The 22273-nt window shown below is 35.4% G+C and overlaps 1 protein-coding gene across 2 annotated transcripts in view; it reads left to right on the top strand.

Annotated features, from left to right (window-relative positions):
* Positions 1-22273, top strand: part of STRN3 (striatin 3) — an 83334-nt gene that overhangs the window by 19018 nt on the left and 42043 nt on the right. For both annotated transcript variants that reach the window (XM_054689666.1, XM_054689672.1), the window contains exons 2-4: positions 12955-13058; positions 13474-13547; positions 18564-18645. In XM_054689666.1, coding sequence (XP_054545641.1) covers positions 12955-13058; positions 13474-13547; positions 18564-18645 — 260 coding nt within the window. The remainder of the gene's footprint in view (positions 1-12954; positions 13059-13473; positions 13548-18563; positions 18646-22273) is intronic.

Genomic DNA, 22273 nt, shown 5'->3' with positions numbered 1-22273 from the left:
GGGCTGGGGTATAGGCCAGAGATGCAGGGGGTGAGAGGATTAACCAGAGACAGAGTGGGGAACAGAACAGGCAGATTGACCGCAGTACACTGCTGAGGGGAGCCCCAGGCGAGTCAGGAAAGGTCTGCTGTGCCATGTGGTAGCTCCCTGGCCAGCTGGGGATCGAACTTGTGCTGCAGTGGCTGCAGATTGTTTCATAGGTTGCATCTTAACCCCCTGCGCCACCAGGGAGGCCCCTGCTTTTAGTTTTTTAAAAGGTAAATCCAGATCATTTTCTAAAATAGCTGGACCAGTTTACATGCCCACCAACAATGTAATAGGATTCCTTTTTCTCCTCACCCTTTGTAGCAGTTATTGGTGGGGGTCTTTTTAATATGCCATTCTCATAGGTGTTAGATGATGTGGTATTGACCTGCTTCTCCTTTATTAAAGATGAAGTTGAATATTTTCCCACATCCTTTTGATTTTCTGGATATCCTTTTTGGTGAATTGTCTGTTTAGATCTGATAGCCATTTATTAATTGTTTTGTTTTGTTGTTGTTAAATTGTAAAAGTTTTTTTATATATCTTGGATATTAACACCTGGTGTGATGTGCATTTTCTTCCTTTTAGTAGGGTGTTAGGAACTTTTAATGTATTATATTTTCTTTTGCTGCATAGAAAGTCTTTTAATTTGAAGTATTCCCAATTATTTTTGCTTTCACTTCCCATAGCTGTAGTTGATGAAATCTAAAGCTGTCTTTGTCATTGATGTCATGAAAGGTGTCACCAATGTTTTTCTCTTTATATTTTGTTTCAGATCTTACATCTACATTTTAAATTTATTTTTGTGTATAGAGTTGGTGATCCAACTTCATTCTGTTATATGTGGCTGCCCAGTTAACCCAGCACTATTTGTTAGAGACTCCTTTCTTTATTGTCTCTGAGGGTTGCAGCACTACACTGAAATTTATTAACATTCGACTTTTAAATTTCGTATCTACAATTAAATTCATGAGTCACGAAACCCAAAGCAAAACTAAAAAACAAACAAACAGGAAAGCTTATAAAACTACATATGGACCCCAGTATAAATAGCTGAACAGGATGTCATTTTTAAATTCTTTGAAGATTGTAAAATTGTGTACAAAACAAATACTTAGAAATTACTTAAAACCTGGAGTCACTGGCCAGAAACTATACAGTTGGATCACGGGCAAACAGCAGCAATGGGTTGTGAGTGAACCTACACTGATTTAGTTGCACCCCATATTGTTTTTTTTTTTTTTTTCAAATTGTGTATTCTGTAGTTTGAACACTTTTAACTTGTAAGAATGCATTAAAATTTAGTGGACACTTTCACCTAAAATCACTTGATTCAAGGCAGTAGTTCCCCAGTCAAATCTTTTAGAATTTGAATCTGATTTAGATATCAATTTCAGCAGAAGTGTGCAAGGCAACTAGGTACCCTGCAAATCTTTAAACCTACCACCTCCCCCTCTAACTGAGCAGATGTCATTACCTCCTACTTAACAGAGAAAATAGAAACCTATCAGATGGGAAGTTCTTTATATTCCTGCTACCAGATCTACAAATTGTGTGTGCATACTATCCACTTCTCTTAGATTGCTCTTAAAATGGAAAAGATTTCTTACAAGTTTTATCTCTACTGTTCATTCATTTACTGTTTATTGAGCACTTAGTTGATAGGTTGTGTGCAAGGCACTGGGCATAAAACTATAAACAAAATAAAGCCCTTGCCTTCATGGAGCTTATATTTTAGTGGTTAGAGAAACTTTGTCATATGGTTATAAGTGCTGGGATGAAAAATAAAGCAGAAAAGGGAGGTAAGAACTGGATTTGGTTTTGAGGTTACTATGGAAACAGTAATTTTCCTTGAGTACCTTTTGTTCTCTTTCTCTGGCTTTGTGTGTGTATGTGTTAAACATTTTCGAGATATCATTTTAATTTCCTTTTTGTTTTTTTCTTTTTAAGTTTTTTTTTTAATGGTAGTCCAGAGGATTACAATTAACATCTTGCCCATTTCAGATTAATATCCATTTATAGTATCATTCAGAAACTTTTCTCCTGTAAAGCTCTATTCCTTTTCGCTTCCTTTGTGTTATTATCTTATAAATTACATCTTTATTTTTTTAAAGAGTTATTTATTTATGCATATAAGAACTGGGGTACAGGCCAGAGGTGTGGGGGGTGAGAGGATTCACCAGAGACAGTTGGGAGCAGAACAGGTAAATGGACTGAAATACACTGCTGAGGGGAGCAGCAGGCGAGACAGGAGGTCTGCTGCGCCTTGTGGGTCACCTCCTTGGTTAGGGATTGAACTCATGTAGTAGTGGCTGTGGCTAGCTTCCTAGTGCTGCGTCTTAACCCCTTGCGCCACCAGGGAAGCCCTAAATTACATCTTTATTTTTTTTAAGATTTATTTATTTATTCATACAAACACTGGGTACAGTCAGAAGCGCGGGAGGATGAGATAATTCACCAGAGCCAGAGCTGGGAGCAGAGCAGGCAGAAAGACCGAGGTACACTGCTGAGGGGAGCAGCGGGTGGCAGATGTCTGCGCGCCATGTGGGACCCTCCTCTGGGGCCAGGGAGCAGCCGGGGATCGAACCAGCGCTGCAGAGGCTGTGGACAGCTTGACAACCCAGCACTCAACCGCTGCGCCACCGGGGAGGCCCAATTACTTTAATAATAACCCAATTTCATGGTCCTCATAGTTACTGTTTTTCTCTTAGTTCTCAAATATCTGATACATTACACCTTCTAGTGCAGAAATCTGTAGAGTATGGCTTGCAGGCCAAATCCAGTCCCAGACCTGCCTGTTTTATGTAATGTCCCATTTTTAAAGAGTTGTAAAATAAACAGAAGAAGAATATGTAATAAAACCTGTTCCCTCTATAAAACATTGCCACCTTCTGTATCATTCCATTCCCCTGGAAAATACCCAATTTACCTCCAGTAAAAATTTTAACTGTTGCATTGCCACTTTGTGTTAGGGACACTGTTCCACTTACCACTTAAGACGGGATTCTCTGGCAGTTAGGTGATTAGGTAGATGGTGATTCAACTCAGGAACTTCAATTTAGAACTTGTTTCCTTGTACCACTCCTGTCACTAGTGATTCTAAGTTGAGTTCCCTGAAGAAGCTAACTGAAATAGAGTATAGAAGTTTAATAGGGAACGTTCTTAGGATCCACTTCTGTAGAAAGAATGGAAAAGATACTAATTGTAAGTATAAACAGAAGTTTCAGTTAACCTCCATTTAGGGAACTCTGAAGCTGAAATAACCCTCAAACTTGTGACAAGATGCTGGGTCCTTATATCTCTGTTTTGATCAGTCACTTAATGAAGGCCACTTGGGCAAGCAGCTGTCCTTTGCTGAGGCATTCCTGAAAAGGCCTGACAGGTGAAGGCTGTTTTCTAGCAGCCCTCCCTGTAACAGGATTATAAAGTCTTTTATTTCTGAAGGGGCATCTGAGCTGGGCAACACATCAGTGTCTGTTACATATAGCTTCATGTTAGTTTCATGTTTATAATTTTAGAAAAAATTGTGGTAATGTTAAAATTAGCCTTTTTTGAGAAAGCTATTCTATCACTTATAAAGTAAATAATTACTCACATTTTTTTAAAAAATTGAGCTATTTTGGTTTCAGTGTATATAATGAGTTAACCATTATATGTTAACCATTAATGTGTATAATGAGTTAATACCAGAAATGTCATTACAGAACCCTAAAATCATAATCATAGTGGCTGGAATTTACATCTGCAAAATCTTAGAGAGACACATCAACTCTTTCATTTGACAGATGAAGCTGAGAACAAGAGAGAAAGGGCTATAAAGCTGAAAGTCATCTAAATCAGCCTTTTTTTTTTTTTTTTTTTTTTTTTTGACGCATGCCTGCTGAGAACAGGAGAGATAAGGGTTATAAAGTTAGTAACAAGTAAGGGTTAGAATGTAGGTCTTCAAACTCCCAGACTAGCATCCTTTTATAGACATTCCTTATCTTACTCCTTAATCACTTCTTACAATGTCCAAGAAGTGAGTATTAGTATTCTAAAACTGAGCAGGAGTTTTTTGTAGCCTTTAAAATTGTCTTGTTCTTGTAAACAGTGCTAAAAAAAAATTTAGATGCTTCAATAACAACAACAGCAATATAGTCAAGTTCTGGAATATATCATTTTCATCACTCCTGAAATCATTTTGGACAGATGATGAATCTGATTTATTTTTAACCTTGGAAGATGATCCCACAGCTAGCTTTGGAAACTTTTCCTGATGACTGGTTTATCAGATCATGGAAACTTCACTATTTGCTGGCAGGATCATACAATAAACATATACTTTTCAAATAAGAGCTGCAAGTGCTGGAATTTAAAATTTAATATTTTAGTTTAAATGGTAGATAATCTTAAACATGTTCTGGATCTGAATCTTAACTGAAAATTGTCATTTAACTATGGGGACATAATTTGTATTTATTTTGGGTGGTGTCAAGCAATATTTTTTTTGATTTAGGGGACTCACTAGGGGAAAACATTTTTTTTCCATACTAAAATTTTAATATTTTAGCGATACTGACAATGTTAATATTTAAGTATTCTGAATGAATAAGATATTATTTGAGTTAAGTGAAGAGCCAGATGATATCCTAGCATGTGGAATTAGTATGAAACTGATCAATTCAACTACTGCTTTTTAGTGATAGTTCTCATAAGTCCTTTCACACTATGACTTCTGCTAGTCATACAACTTCATCTCCTTTTTTTCTCTTCTCCTTCCTCTCCACTTCCTTCCTCCCTATCTCAGTCAGATACATAAAGTTCCAATCACACTTTGTTTCTCTAAATTCAGGTAAAGTTAGCTTATCTGCTTTATCCTCACACATGCTGTTCTCTACATGGAACACTTCCTTTTCTGTTTGAACTGTCTTCTCTCTGTAGTGTAAAGCTAACTATCTTTTCCTCTGGAAAACTGTCTTTGAGACTGCAAGTATAAAACAGGTACTCCTCCTATGTGGTGAGGTTCCTTTTTGTGATACTTATTAAGCTGCTTTGCACATGCCTAGTGTACTTAATTACTCCCGCAGTAGGCAGTTAGCTTTCTGAAAGTAGGGGTTGAACTGGTTTTGTGTAGCATTATATTCTGAGTCACTGACTCAGTGAATAATCCTCAACCACTAGTACCTGCCAACATGATTTAACAAATTGCATTAAATGTATTGCATTTAAACAAATGTGCAGTATGCTTTAGGAGATACAAAGTTGAATACAAGTACTTTTAGTCAGGCAGCTTAAAATTTCATGGAGGAGAGAGTTTTTTCCCTCTATTTCCTAGTCCACATCACTTTTTTTTTTTTTAAGATTTATTTATTTATGCATACAGGAACTGGGGTACAGGCCAGAGGTGCTGAGGTGGGGGTGAGAGGTTTCACCAGAGACACAGAGGGGAGCAGAACAGGTGACTGACTGAAATACACTGCTGAAGGGAGCAGCGGGCATGAAATACACTGCTGAGGGGAGTAGGGGTTGAGACAGGAGCGGTCTGCTGCCTCCATATGGGTCACTTCCCTGGCCGGGGATCGAAATCATGCTGCAGTAGCTGAGGATAGCTTCATAACGCTGATTCTTAACCCCCTGCACCACCAGGGAGGCCCCCACATCACCTTTTAATAGTCAGAATTGTAGGCTTTTAAAGGACAAACTAAGGCATTTTAAAAATTAAGAGTTTATTTGAGCAAATATCAATGCATATTGAATAGTGACAAGCTGGAAGTGGTTAGGAGCACTGTACCAACAGAAGTTAGGGTAAAGTTTTTTATAGAGAAGAGACAGAAGCAAAGCAAGATGATTTTTGATTGGCTATAGCTTAAGCTTTTGCATTTTTTGGGTAAGTCTGGTTATTGGTTTGTGATTGGTTTTCCTTAAGTTTTATTAACTGTGTAGCATTATAGGTTTAGGAGTCGGTTATATATCTAATTTACAATTGGTGTGGTATTTTTTTTTTCTATTTCCTATACTTAGGGAAACAATTTATTCAACACATATTTAGCTGGTGCTATGAATTATACAGAATGGAAAATGTAATTTGTAAGATACTAGGGTAGTATTCTAGGCAGATAAAATGATGTAACCTATGCTTTTAAGGAACTTTCTGCAGAATTTGAAAAATAAACAAATAATGAAATTAAGTAAAAGGTTTATTGCCATTTAGGTTAGGTACTCATCTTATTTGCAAATATTATTACTATTGGTGTATTCACTTGGGTTCTTGAAGATGTTTCAGTCAAATGTACTTTTTTTTATTTCTTGCATTGTTAATTTTTGGACAATATTTAATTTCTCCCCTTGTGTAGTCCCCATAGTTCTCCCACCCCCATAGCACTTGTGACTCATCACCACAGTCCCTTGAAATGCACATCATTTCTAAGCAAAACTTGGGGATGTACTTATAAGGAAAAACTCACCCATATGTCTCCTTTACTCTCAGTATTCTGTAAAACCACTTTGTTTCTGACTTTAAATGTGTGAACTTTCTATGCATTGAGCAGTTCTGCTACATCCACTGGGTGTCTGATAGTTTAGCTCAATTCTGACACTATCTGGAGATAACAGCCCAAAGTTTAATAAGGATTCAGTCTCTCTAGATGCCCTTACCTTTGCCTTCAGGCACTCATTGTAAATCCCAGGTTGTTGCCTGTGTTTCTGGCATCTGCCTATAAATCAGAGTCCCATAACCCCCTCAAGTTTGGTTAATTTGGTAGAGTAGCTCCCAATTTATTATAAAGACTCCTGTATTACAAAGGAGATAATTAATGTCCAGATCGAGAGATATGTAGAGCAAATTCTGGAAGGGTCCCAGGCATAGGCACTTCTGTTTCTGTGGCATTTGGGGTGCACCACACTTCCAGCATGTTATGTGTTCTTGTTCACCAACTGGAAAATTCTTCTGAAACCCTTTCTTAAAAGAAACCTAAAGGGTTTAATGGAGGCTTATTACAGAGACCTGAAAGATTAAATCTTTCAGACATTGGTGAATCAACAGAATCTGTCCTCCTCTCTCTATAGCTTTGGAAGTTAGATTGAAAATTCTATCCCTCTATTCTAGATATGTTCCTCTGGCAACCAGCTCTCATATTAAGGGACTTTCCGCATACTCATGTGGCTGAAGGGGCTGTTTTATATAAGATACTTTCATTGCTCTGATTAGGAAATTCCAAGAGTTTTACAAGTTCTGTTCAAGAAACACAGTGATAGTTATAATTATCATAGTTATCAATCTTGTCAGCAAAAAAAAAAAAAAAAAAAACAAAATAAATCAAAGCCGAAAGTCACTTGTATAGTCTTTTCCACTTATTTTTTTTTTTAAGTTTATACCCAACCATATTCTAAAAAATTTCATTTTCTTTTCAAAGACATGTAAAAAGTATATGTGTTAGAAGTAGCAAGATCCATTTATTCTTAGCTTACATAATTTGGATTCCCAGCTTGGTACAAAAATAGCATGATTGGGGAAAAGAGGAGAGATTGTGGATCACAGACTTGACCAAGAAAAGTTGGAAGACCAAAAAAAAAGTTAATAGAATCTTTTAAATATAGTGTTCTGATAGGGGAAATGACTCTGCATTTCAGGTTGTTAATATCTTGTTATTTAGAATTTGAGTTGGTGCTACAATATCATGTTACTGGCTTTTGCAGTATTTTAGAGTTTTTATGAACTTGTATATGTTATTTATAACATTTAAAAAATGGTCAAGATGTCAGGAAATGTGTACTTAGAGTCCATTGAATATGTTTTACAGTTTTATACCTCAAAGGGGTATAAACCTCTATTTATGGAAAATGGACTTATCTGGAGCTTAATGCTTTCAAATGCCAGATAATTAAGAACTTAATTAGAATACAGAGTTGATAATTAAATATTGAAAATTCCTCTGCTTTAACAACTATTGCCTTTTAAAACGACATTGGAATTTTAGAGGATTGTGGTTTTGTTTTAATTAATCTTGTTTTAAGCTCTTAAGTAGGAGGAATGAAAATAAAATACAGGTTATTTACCTTTGGAGGTCTTAGTGTTTTGTTAAAGTTTCTCTTTTCCCTGGAATTCTTAGCTATCTGTAAAATTGGGAAAAGTGTAATAATAGAAAATTTTATAAGCTGTTGCAAACTTTTTGTTTATTCTTAAAAAGACTTGACTTGCGTATGCACCATGTTCAGTAGGGGAACTGACTGCTTGTAGTGTTAAATGATTATATACAAAGATTTTTGTGCCATGTTTCATCACACTGAATGGGTCTAAGTGGGTGTGTTTTTAATTTCTAAGCTCCTTTATTTGTAGCTAGGTTTTGAAACTTGTGTAGGGTATGCATTTTCTATAGGATGTTTTATCTAAAATGTCAGTGGGTCAGCTCACTCTTTATAATTCTATCTTTATTTACTGCTGAATCGTGTTAATCACATATATTTCAATGATTAGTATAGAATCACATATATAATTCTAATTGACCACTAAGGGAGGTGGGGGGGAGGGTAAGAGGCTATTAGTATTTGTTGAGAGCCTATTTGAAATAGTGTGGTGAATTTATCATTAGTTATTGTTTTTTTTTTTTTAATAGAGGCATGTTTTATTTATTTGTTTGTTTGTTTGTTTGTACATGCACTGGGTACAGTCAGAAGCCAGGAGGGTGAGAGAATTCACCAGAGCCAGAGCTGGGAGCAGAGCAGGCAGAAGGACCGAAGTACACTGCTGAGGGGAGCAGGGGGCGGCAGGAGAGGTCTGCGCGCCATGTGGGACCCTCCTCTGGTGGCCGGGGAGCAGCCGGGGGTCAAACCGGCGCCTCAGAGGCCGAGGGCAGCTTCGCAACCCAGCGCTCAACCGCTGCGCCACCGGGGAGGCCCTATCATTAGTTATTGTTAATCTGAGTTTGTCTTTTAATTTGCTTCCGAACCTTTCTTTTTTTTTTGTTTGCTCCTTAACTTGTAGTTGCTAAATGCTTAGCATTTTTTCAGTAAGTGCCCAAAAAGTGTTTTAAAAATAATTAAGCTTTTATTTCCCACCTTTATGTAGTGTTTGTTTAAATTTTTTCTAATACAACATTTTTCTGGTAAAACAAATTTTGTTTAAGTGGTTTTTCTTTGTTTTAGGTAAGGTACTCTTATTTTAGAAACATCGGAAACTACAGTAACTGAAATAACTTCATGCTGTTACGCGCAGCGTCGAAAGTTTTGCACTGGTGACCTCTAGTGGTCTTTCAGTCAAAACAATTGTGAAATATCAGTTATGTAGCTTTTGTTGTGATAAATCTCATTCGGACTTTTTAATAAACTCAGATGATAAATATGTCACAATGAGAGTATCTTTCCATGTATTCAAAGAAAGAAAAGTTATCTTAATCAACAAATCTCGTTACTCTTAATTTACTGAGATGGATGTAAAACAAATTTATGAAAGTTTGTTTCTGCCAGTACTGTATGTTTGTCGTAATGAGTTTCAAGTTAATCATCTACTCTCATGATTTTGAAATAAAATAATTATAAACATTAAAATTAGCTGATTTGGACAAATATGAAAAATAGAAAACTTTGCTTCTTAAAAAAGTCCTTTCTTGATTGAAGCCAACTATGCATTGCATTTTAGAACCTCTTTCTCCTTATGACCTATCATCTCAATAAAAATATACTTTTAAAATCTGACCTTCAGACATACTGCAGGAGGAGGAGGGAGAGGGATCAGAGGGAGGGAGGAAAGAGAACAGGTGACTGAAGTGATGATGCATGTGTGCATTGGGGTAGGAAATTCCATAGGGTCTACACTTGAGGGGGAAGCAAATATTGTTTAAAAATGAACAATGTAAAAAAATTAAGAAAAATTAATTAAAAAAATTAAAATGCAAAAAAATAAATAAAATCTGACCTTCAAGGGTGAGATTAACATTTTTAAAATTTAAAATTGTGAACTATAATATTTACCCGGAAATGTTTGCTGCCACCATACTTATATTTGATACCACCATACTTATATCAACCATTATTATAAAATGAACTATGATGGTAACACTCTTGGAGCAGTTAAATAGAGCCCTTTCAGAACTCCAGAAGCCTTACAACTTGTCCTTTCAAATCACCTTTCTTTCACTCATGGAGGTAGCCCTGTCCTGAGTTTGTGCTTCTCCTTATATGTTACTGTATAAGTGTGCATTTTTCAAATGCATTATTTTAGTTTTCCTGATAGTGAACTTCGGTACAAATGGAATCGAAATGTTATCTTTGGTGCCGTTTTTCCTTCAACATTATATTGGTTTACCTGTGTTGTGTGTAGCTATAATTTGTTTGTTTCTAATAAAGTAATATAACACTACATTGGCTAAAAACATTTAAATGTGACTACCTCACTCCAGTGAGAATGTTCCTATCAAAAAAACAAAAACAAGCCAGAAATAACAAATGATGGCAAGAGTGTGGAGAAAAAGGAACCCTTGTGCACTGTTGGTGCTAATATATTACAATTTATTTGTTTTCTAATTGATAGATATTTAGACTGTTTGGCTATTATAATAAAAGGTCCTAGGAATGTTTTTTTCACATATCTCCTAGTATCCCTGCACATACATTTCTGTTGGATACATATCTAGAGATTTTTGGCTTTAATGTATCTTGGCTTTAATGACTAATGCAAAAACTTTTTCAAAGAGCTTATCCTTATACCAGTTTATTAAGATTTTCTATCAATTCATATCTTCAGATAATTTTTTCATTAAAAATTTTCCTGATTGAGTTAACATTGGTTTACAACACTGTATATGATTTAGGGGAATGGGTTCATTCCTTCTCAGATGTATGTCATCAAAGCACCACCCAAGTTCTTTACCATAGACTACTGGGTGCCCTCCCTCATTTGTTTTTGTCCCAACTCTTCCTCCTCTTCCAGTAGTCTCAATTCTGCAGTCATATTTCTAGGGTTTGTTTGGTTTAATGATTTCCTTTGCTTTGTTTCCCCTTTATTTCACTTAGCATAATGCTTTCTAGTTCTATTTGTGTTGTTGCAAGTGACAAGAGTTCATCTTTTTATTTTTTTTTTAAGATTTATTTATTTATGCATACAAAGCTGGGGGTACAGGCCAGAGATGCGGGGCGGGAGGTAAGAGGATTTACCAGAGACAGAGTGTGGAACAGAACAGGCAGACTTACTGAGATACACTGCTGAGTAGAGCAGCGGGCGAGACAGGAAAGGTCTTCTTCGCCATGTGGGTTGCTCTCTGGCCAACGGGGGATCAATCGGGATCGAACTTGTGCAGCAGAGGCTGTGGATTGCTTCATAGTATGGCGCTTAAACCCTTGCACCACCAGGGAGGCCCATGAGTTCATCTTTTCTTTTTTATATAGGTGTGTAGTATTCCATTGTGTATGTATATTGCACCTTAATCCACTGCTCTGTTTTGGACATAAATTGGCTATTGTAAATAGTGCTGTAGTGACCATAGGAGTACACATATCACGTCAAATTAGTGATTTTGTCTTCTTCAAGTTGATTCCTAGGATTGGAATTTCTGGATCATATGGTATATCAATTTTTAATATTTTGAGGAACCTCCATACTGTTTTCCATAGTGCCTGGACTGGTCTCCATTCCTACCAACAGTATACCAGCTCTCCTTTTTCTCTCCACTCTTGCCAACTTCTGTTGTTTTTGGATTTTTTTTACCCCCATAGGGACATTCTCTCTGAAGTGAGGTAGTCGAATTGAAAAATTTTTAGCCAATGTAGTGTTTTGTTACTTTATTGGCTTTTTTCATTTGTGTTTTCCTGAATATTAATGCAGTTAAAGATCTGTATCATATCTTGATTGGCCATTTTGAAATCTTGTGATGTTGGTATAGTGTAAATCTTTGAACAATTTTCATTAGGCTTTTTAATTAGGTGGTGTGTCTTGGTGAGGGAGGGGTTAGGAAGACATTATGTATTATATTTATGAGCCCCATTCTCATGTATATGAGAATTTTTTTTCCATCTCGTTTGCTTTTTTGAGAATAAAAAGATTTTATATTTTAATAAATTTTTAATTAGGCTAAAACAGCCATTTTTAAATGTATGATTCAGTAGTAAATGCATTTTTTTTAAGATATATTTATGCATTTAAGAGATGGGGTGTAGGCCAGAGGTGTTGGGTTGGGGGGGTAAAGAAGATTCACCAGAGGGAGTGGGGAGCAAAACAGGCAGATCTACTGAAATATACTGCTAAGAAGAGCAGTGGGTGAGACAGAAGAGGTCTGCTGTGCCACGTGGGTTTGCTCCTTGGCCGGGGATCAAAAAACTAGTGCTGCAGAGGCTTCGGATAGCTTCACAGTGCTGTTTAATCCCTTGCACCACCAGGGAGGCCCTTAAATATTAGTCTTTAATGTGAGCTGGATAAATGAAACTGACATGCTAGGAAGGGCCTTTTGAAAGGATGGGAAAATTGCCTCACTGAGGAAGAAGGGAATTAAAAAGAAAAAGTTCCTCTCACAGAGAAAGGACTTGTTATATTCTGGTACTGTTTCAAAAGTTGAAACAATTTCAACTCAGGTGGTAGAAAGAAAATATTGTAATTTTTTTCATAAAAGAAATGCTTTTGAAATAATGGTGTTTTTTGAAATAACTAATACCTTATTTTGAAAAAATACCTACATGTGAATCTAATATTTTTTAGTTCTTGGTGAGTTGTATGTTAGGAATAGGTGTAATTTTTATGTATGAAAATTTCATTTTTAGACTATTAATATTAGAGACTAAAAGTTAAAAGCAAATAGCGATTTTATAGTTTAAATGTGTTATCAGGGAAAATTTGATGGACTGCTTCTATGAATTTTGAATGTTTAATATAAACAAAGTATGGAAGTTTATATTTATTGTTTTCCTTTCTTCAGTTTCTTGTGTATAGTTAAAAAATGAAAGTAAATGAACCTTTTATATTTTTAGGCCCGGATAGCATTTTTGCAAGGAGAAAGAAAAGGTCAAGAAAACTTGAAGAAAGATCTAGTAAGAAGAATAAAGATGTTAGAGTATGCATTAAAACAGGAGAGGTATGTGTGCTTCATGTTTTTACATGAATAAATTAAGGTAGAATAGCAGTATTCTCTTTTATATCATTATGCAGTATATTTGAGAACTCAAAAAGATATAAAACCTTACCCAAAATACAAGAGGATATTTTGATTTGCTTCCTATATGGGAAAAGAAGAGAACAAGATTAAAAGTCTTTAACTTGAAATATCTTTTGTGACATAGAATCTAAGTTTTGGAATTTGGTTTTAAAGGATTTTTAAAAGACAGGAAAAATTTATCTTTACTTGTTAAGAAGTGTGTCATTTTCTTTTATAGCAGTGCATTTTTTTTCTTCCTTTGCAAATAAAGTTTAAAGAAACAGATTTGTATTATATTTTGTCTTTGGAAAAAGATATAGCAGTAGTTATTTAACTATTATTGTTAAATTTTCAGGGCAAAATATCACAAATTAAAATATGGCACAGAACTTAACCAAGGTGATTTGAAAATGCCAACGTTTGAATCAGGTAAACTCAACTTTTCTGTTAACCTTCACTACCCTATTCAAGAAAAATTGTTTTAAGCCTATTTTTTGTAAGAGACTTCTTTTTACACTCCTTCTGATTTTCTAGAATGGTTAGTCAAGTTTGTTGATTATTGTAATACAGTCTAGGATTTAGGGGACAAGAATAAAGGAATAAAAGCTAGCAGGTAGTTTTACCTGCATCTTAATCCTGAGAGTTTTTTCCTTGTATTGAAACCTGCATGAAACTGGGTCTGTTTTTCTAATACAGAAAGTAATGAATTAGCTCTTTGTCCATCTCTAGGCAATTCTTGTTCTATCCTATATATAAGCTTAATTTGGGGGGGGGGCAAAGATTTATCTATGCATACAGGCCAGAGGTTCAGGGGCTGAGAAGATTCACCAGAGACAGAGTAGGGAACAAACAGGCAGATTCACTAAAATATGCTGCTGAGTGGAGTAGCAGGCGAGACAGGAGAGGTATGCTTGCCATGTGGATTAGCTCCCTGTCTGGGGATTGAATTGAACTTGTGCTTCAGTGGCTGGTGATAGCTTCATAGTGCTTTCTTAACCCCTTGCACCACCCGGGAGGCCCAAGCTTTTTTTTTTTAAATTAGAATTTTTTTATCTGTAGAAGCTGTGGTTAATCAATTTAGTTTTAAAGAAATTATATATTTGATTGAATTTGGAAACTGCAAGTGCCCAAATAAGGATGAGAAGGAAAAAATTATTTCCAGTTGGCCTTGCTGTTTACTGAATAGCTATTGTAAGATAAGCAGTATGCAGGGATGAGAGAGAGCAGGATATAGGAAAGCCTAACAGTTTAATGTTAATTTTAGCGTTCCATGTGATTTCACTTTGCTTAGCTAAAAGTCTATCTAATTAGTAAGGGAAATAGAGATTTATATTATACAAATATTTGAGAATATTACTAGCACTTTTTCTTGGGTATATTTGGGAACACATATACATTTTTGATGGTGTGATCAAATTGAATTCTGTGCTGTTCTTGGAGGCTGGTTACTTAGACAAGAAAAAACTATGTCTTTACTTGGATACACAGTGTTTCTTTTCCTTTCATAATTATTTTCATGCCTAATAAAGTCAAAGCTTATATGGTAGGTGAAATAAAATTTATGTATGAATTTTTTAGTTGTGTGTTAAATAGTAAATTAAAAAAATTTAGTAGTTGAACTTTAGTTTAATTTTGACAAACACTCCATATATCAGTTGATTTATTTTTGGATCAGTACCAACCTGAAGCAGCAGTACCATTTCTTTTTTTTTTTAAAAAAAGTTTTATTTGGGCATGTAAGAACTGGGGTACAGGCAGAGGTGCAGGGGGGAGAGGATTCACCAGAGACAGAGTGGGGAACAAAACAGGCAGATTGACTGAAATACACTGCTGAGGGGAGCAGCGGGAGAGTCAGGAGAGGTCTTCTGTGCCATGTGGGTCACCTCCCTGGCTGGGGATCGAACTTGTGCTGCAGTAGGTGCTGATAGCTTCATGGTGCTGAGTCTTAACCCCTTGTGCCACCAGGGAGGCCCCCAGAAACATTTCTTATATTTTCTATTTGTTTTTACATATATAAAATCAAAGACCCTGGTAGGACAATATGGACTTCCTTTTATCTGGCTTTCAGTAATTATGAAGGCTCACTTTGATGCTAGAGAACAATACTATGATCTTTTTCTTAGAAAATCAACACTAAATGATAAAAGATGGAAGATCTGTATATAAAGTCATATTTACCACAGAAGTTCCATTCCTTATAGTTAGAGGGAATACACGACTTCATAAAAAATAATGATGGTGCCAGAACTTTTTCTTTGACACATTTTCTTTCTTTCTTTTTTTTTTTTAAGATTTGTTTATTTATACAAGAACCGGGGTAAGGCCAGATGCGCGGGAGGGTGAAAGGATTCACCACAGACAGAGCAGGGAACAGAACAGGCAGCCTGACGAAATACACTGCTGAGGGGAGCAGCGGGCGAGACAGGAGAGGTCTGCTGCGCCATGTGGGACCCTCCCTGGCCGGCCGGGATTGAACCCGCGCTACAAAGGCTGCAGACAGCTTTACAGTGCTGCGCTCAACCGCCTGTGCCACCAGGGGAGGCCCTGATACATTTTCTTTCTAATGTGACTAGAAGATTCAGAAAATAAGCAATCACTTTCTGTAACTTGAGGTCTGTTATAACTTGGTCTGTGTAATGTGAGGAAGAAGGCTAGTTGTGGTCACATTGTTCCTGAAGCTAGAGTCAGTATTGGCTAGCTGATCTCAGTGCAGTAATTTGTAAAGGCAAAGTCATTAATAGATAAAGCTCACCTTCCGGCAATTGAAGATCAAAAGAAGTCTTTTTATTTACTTTTTAACTTAAAAATTTACCAATCAAGTAATTTATAGGAAATGATAATAACAAAGTCGATTGCTTTTACTGATGTAGAAAAACTATTCAGAATGTTTAATGTAAAAACAAATGGATAGGAAAAATTAATTACAATCAAACAAAATAGGATAGTTATTTATATCAAAGTATATATAGAGATAAACATCAAATGAATTAGTATTGCCTTTTATATACTAAAAGTGTTTTGTGAAAATGCAAAATAATTTGATGTAAGTACAAAGTATACATGGTTTTTTACCTTCTTTTATATATATATATAAAAACACATATACAGACACACACATCTCCTGTTCCTAGTGCTATAAAAGGAATTGTATCTAAATATGTAAAGAGGATATCCAAATGACCAGTAAGTATATGAAATGATGCTCAATATAATTGGTAATAGAGAAAACACAACTTAAAATCACTATGCAGAACAATTAGTCACCTACCAGAAGTGTTGACAAACTCTTGAACAATTATTTGTAGATTTAAGTGGTATTTGAATTGTAAGTTGATAAAATTGCTCTGAAATAATTTATCATTGTTATACTAAAGGGAACATAGCATACCCTGTGACCCAGTATTTCTAATCCTAAGTGTTCTGCTCTTTAAAATGTGTGCCTATGGTCATCATAGGTTTATATAAGAATGTTCACAATTATTTAATAATAAAAAATAAGAAGCAGCCTGAATGCCCTTCAGCATTAGAATGGATAAATATATTGGGATATTTTAGCATAACTGTACTATTTAGCAATAAAAGTTAACAAACTAAACCTGACAGCATGGGCAGGTCACATAAAATTGAAAGTTGATTTTTATATCAAATAAAAAATCTGTTTTTCAGAAATCAGGGTAGTATTGATATCTTTCTCAGAGTATGTAATATCTGGTGACTAATAAAGGGCACAGGGGAAGCTTTTGGAATTCTGATAGTTTTGTTTCTTCATCTAGGTACTGGTTACATGGGAATGTTAAAAAATTCATTGAGCTGTATATACTCTTACCATGTGTGTACTTCAAGAATACCCTTAGCAGCATTATTTATAATTGTGACAAATGGAAACTAATTTCAATATTAATGAACTATTTAAATGAAATAGGCATCCTTTCTATGGAAAATTACATACTTTAATATGATGTTAATCTGTATTGCTATAGACAGAATGTTCAAGATAAAATGCCAAAAGCTGCTTGTAGTGCAGTATAATACACATTACCTCTCACCCTTTTCTAAAGGAGAGAAGCTTGTATATATATATTTTCAGAAGGAAAATATAGAATGTTACAGTCGCAATTAGTAACTAACACTTGGTAAAAGGATTTTAGCAATTTTATTTTTTTAATGTATTTTTTCTCCAATGATTGTCATATTTAATGATTTTTAAAGTGGCATAAAGATATAGGGGAACTATTCAAATGAAATGATTATTTCTAGAAATCATAGCAATCCCTCGGAGGAAGAAGATATTAATAACAGAATTTTTAGAGTTAGAGAATTATTGCCTGCAGAGACTATTTGAATTACTACCACTAAGTATTCATTCATGAGACCCTGAAGAGTCTTTAAGAACCTAACAACTCTGAGCTGTTATCACAGTTCTCAGCATTTAGTGTGACATGTGAAGACTAATCTTTTATGATCATCCCCATCTTCTTTAATTTCATTATTACCTAGTAGGAATTTATGGGAGAATATTTCTAGAATGTCATTAGTGCCATTAAATCATTTTAAATTTCACTCTTGTGATACTTATCTGAGATTATACCGTTTACTGAGCTCATATACATTGTGACCTGAGAATAAAATATAATTCTTCACATATAGTAAAAATGATTTTCTAGTTTAACTTTTAGTTCTAAAAATGAAGTCTTATAGTATAGACTTAGAGTTCATTGATAAAGACTCAAAATTAAATTATTCATTAGTTTTTATATATAATTTCTTAAATGTTGATTTTGAAAGCTTATGTAATTTACTCAACATAACCTTTGAATTTCAAAAGCATTCAACTCAATAGAATTCTAGTATTTAAAATTTTTAATTTAGTAATACTTCATATTCTGGGTTTTTGGATTTTAAATCTCTGGTAGTAAAAGTTAATGTACACTTGGGTGTTTCCAATTTTATTTCATTTTTTAAAGATGTATATTTTTGAATACAAGAACTGGGGTACAGGTCAGAGGTGCAGGAGGTGGGTGGGGTGAGAGGATTCACCAGAGACAGAGTGGGAAACAGAACAGCCAGACTGACTGAAATAACACTGCTAAGGGGGACAGGGGGCGAGACAGGAGAGGTCTGCTGTGCCATAGCACAGCTCCCTAGCCAGCCGGGATCGAACTCATGCTGCAGAGGCTGCGGACAGCTTCACAGTGCTGTCTTTAACCTGTTGCGCCACCAGGGAGGCCCCGTTTCCAATTTTAAAATGAGGAGGGTAATACGTAAGTGTTTGGGTTGTTGGGACAAACACGCAATGAGTGATCTGTGGTAAATATGCAATGAAAGTTAACTTCTGTCCTTTATAAAGTTTTAGGTATATTTTTGTGGAAATTTATCCTTAATGAAACTTTGGCAGTACTTTCAATAGTTAAAGTAATGTATATGTCACTTTTATTAAATTTTTAGAAGAAACCAAAGACACAGAGGCTCCCACAGCACCTCAGAATAGCCAGTTAACGTGGAAGCAAGGAAGACAACTGTTAAGACAGTGAGTAAATGGTTCATTTTCAGCTTTCTTTAAGAATCTACTTTGAGAGTGTTTACCTTCAGTTAATTTGTAATTATTTATTGTAGTGGGACAATGTATATTTTTCATATTGCTATCTTTTATTAACACTGGGATCTTGCTAAAGTTTTCTCTGAGTTTCAGAATGATGTTTTATTTTTTACAGGATAGAATGTTTTCTTAAGAGTGAATGATTTGAATGCTGGAACAAAAAATAGAGAATTTGTGCTTGTAAATACTCTCTCATTCCCATCACTGAAAATTCACATATTTGGTTTCTCTTTTAAGTAGAGAAGGAATTGAACTAGTTATTCAAAACTTTAGAAATGACTTGTCAAATTCTACTTGTACTTGAGTTTTTGAGAAACATTTTTGAAATTTGAATTCTTTGCTATATTAGAAGTACTTTTGTGGTAAATTTTTTTTGGTCTTTTTATGAATTTGTTTTTTATTTTAAAAGCTTTTACATTTGTATCTATGTCCTGGATAACTTGTAATTACTCAGTCCTCAACTATAGACATCATTACCCTCCATCAGGAACCCAGTGAAGCATGGTCAGATGCTTGGTTTTGTTATTTACTAAAACTTCTTGAATATTTTATGTTTTCATGGTCATTGTATATTTTACCTCTTTCACTCTTACTCCATGTTATTTGCCCTTCAATCTTATCTTGATGTTCAGATCCTTGACTTCATTTCCCTCCTCAACTCCTGTACCAATGATTATTTTTATTTTTCTAACTTCAGTTTGGGCCCCAGAACCCATTACCCTTTGTTAGTACCCTTAGCTTTCTTGCTGCCACTCCACTCCTTTCCCAACCAGTCTTTTCGCTATACTTACCTGAAACCCCAGCCTTGATCAGTTTTACTATCTGTAGCTTTTCTCTTATTAATTCTTGGAAAAACATCACAGAATTGTGTGAATACCATTTCCCTTCCAAACATTGCTGAAAACCTTTCTCTGCAAACCCTAGTCATCTCCTGCTCCCATTGCTTTCAGTAGATATTCTAAACTGACACAACATCTCTGCTCATTCTCCCTTACTCTCATTAGAGGACCTCAGGTTCTACTTCACTGAAAATATAAAGGCTATCAGGTGAGAGCTCTCAACATTTTGCTTTCGTTTCTTTAAATGTATTTCACCCTCATATCATCACTTCAGTTTTGCATTATCCACTCCAAGAGTTAAAATCTGAACTCCTAGTGACTAAAATAAGTTTAAGTAAGAACAGATTATCAATGGAAAGATGTTGGTGTAACTAGGAGAATTTAGAGAGGAATTGAGCAACTGTGTTTAGAAGAACTAGAGTAGCAAGCACTAAATGCCACTGAACTTTATACTGTAAATGATGACTTGTGTTACATGAATTTCACTTAAAATAAGAAAAACACTACCTGAAGTTGTGAGAAAAGTGAGATGGGAAATGAGATGATAAAATAAGTAAATTTTATTCATTGGTGATGTAAGAAGCTGCAAATGTGTGCCATTTATTAAATAAAACTCTCCCTTTGCTTTAAAAAAAAGTGCTGGTGTAGCATTGAAGATTTCTGCGGGACTGAAAAACATCTGGGATATGTTCTTACTCTCTGGTTTTCTGCTCCTTTGTGTATCAATTTTATTTCTTTACACTACCATCACTTTTCTCCAGATGTTGGGACAATCTAGACTAGTTTCTAAGGATAGCATTTGACTTGATGTGATCCCATAATTACTCACCAACCAGTTTTTGATTTTTTTTTAACCTGGGTTGTATGGCTCTTGTCGGCTCATTCGTATCACAAGGTTAAATTGTGATAGGAGTTGTTTCTCCTGAAAGGTAATCACATTTTGTAGAAGAGTAAGACTGTACTAGAGAAATCAGTTGTATAGTATCTTTCACAAATGCCTAATCCCAATGCCTAGATTTATATTCCGTCACTTCTCACCCTTACTCCTTAATAGTAGTTCATCTGCATCGTCTTCCCTTTTTCATTTTTAACTATCTGTTCTGTTTTCCATTTTGATACTCTACAGAAGTAATTGTCATAGACAGTGATGCCTTTTTTGTTCATGTTTAGAAACATTTCAGAATAACTATTCCTTTTTTGAAAGTTTTTCTTCCATGATACCACTTTATCATTTCTAAAGTACTTTCTTTTCATTTCCTTGAATTCCTCTTATTCTTAGTTATTGTTATCCCCATAGTTATTGTTATCCCCAGGCTTTCTGTTCTTTTTTCTTTTTTTTTTTTTTTTTTTTTTTAAAGATTTATTTATTTATTTATACAAGCACTGGGTACAGTCAGAAGTGCGGGAGGGTGAGAGAATTCACCGGAGCCAGAGCAGGGAGCAGAACAGGCGGAAGGACTGAAGTACACTGCTGAGGGGAGCAGCGGGCGGCAGGAGAGGTCTGCGCGCCATGTGGGACACTCGCCCGGTGGCCAGGGATTGAACCAGCACTGCAGAGGCTGCGGGCAGCTTCGCAGCCCAGCTCTCAACCGCTGTGCCACCAGGGAGGCCCCCAGGCTTTCTATTCTTATTTATTCTTTTTCTCTGGGTGACAACTCCATTTAAATCTGTGACTTCAAATACTGCCAAACTCTGACTTCTAAATCTAGATAACTCCATTTTAATCTCTACCTTCAAATACCACCAAGCACTAGTGACTCCCAAATTTATGTGCTTAGTTCATTTTTTCTGAACTTTTGGTCCTTTTTACCCTTTCCCTAATAAATGTTTCTTGTATAGATTTATGTTTGTCTGATAGATAACTGCTAAATTGGATTCTGATTCCTTTTCATCGTTTTATTAAACAGAGCCACCATCGAACCACCTAAGCTAGAAGGCTGAAAATTGACCAAAATTCTTGTATCATTTTTATTCTATTGCTATATTTATTTGTACACTAAGTCACTAGGATTATATTTTGCTTATTTATCTCAAACTTACTCTTTTATTCAACTTCTTACTATATTAGTGCCCTAATGAACCTCCTGATCTTTACCTTTACCTTTTTTTTGTTCTTTTATCAGCAGTACTTAAGGCATTTTCCTTACCCTATCAAATAAGGAAGAAATTTTTTGTCTGACACAGCCATTGTGACTGATCTATATGAATGTCATTATCTGGTCCCTTTTCTTCCCATCTCATCCTGGATTCCAGATTAAGTACCCTAGTTTAGATAGATAGAAAATTTGAAGACCATGGGCCACAGTAATGTCTTAAAAGCTTAGATCCTAGAAGAACTGGCCTGTTCATATCACTGTTTCGAAGTATGGTTTTACTCATTCTATACCACTTCTTGCACATCTTAATTTTTTATATAATATAGTGAACTCCTGAAAGCTTTTTACGGCTATAGGACTTTTTAGTTTCCAGAATAAATGTCCCTTATTCAGCATTTACCGTACTGTATGTTTTCTTATTTACAGTTTTGTTTATAATTGACCTTATTCTTTTAGAACTAGTCTATGTTGAAAAAAAAGTTGAGACAAAGGAGTCTATTTTATGAATAACTATAAGAAAGTGAAAATCAAAATCAACAAACAACTATGAACCAGAGACACTCTATGGGGGGTGGGGGGCGGGGAGGGGAGGGATTGGGGTCAAAATAAGGGGATTGCAATTGT

This window comes from Talpa occidentalis, unplaced genomic scaffold (assembly GCF_014898055.3).
Source record: "Talpa occidentalis isolate TD23 unplaced genomic scaffold, MPIMG_talOcc4v2.1 talOcc4.11, whole genome shotgun sequence".
NCBI classification, from domain to species: Eukaryota; Metazoa; Chordata; class Mammalia; order Eulipotyphla; family Talpidae; genus Talpa; species Talpa occidentalis.
Note: the sequence above shows the minus strand (reverse complement) of the source record. Positions and strands in the feature narration are given on the sequence as shown.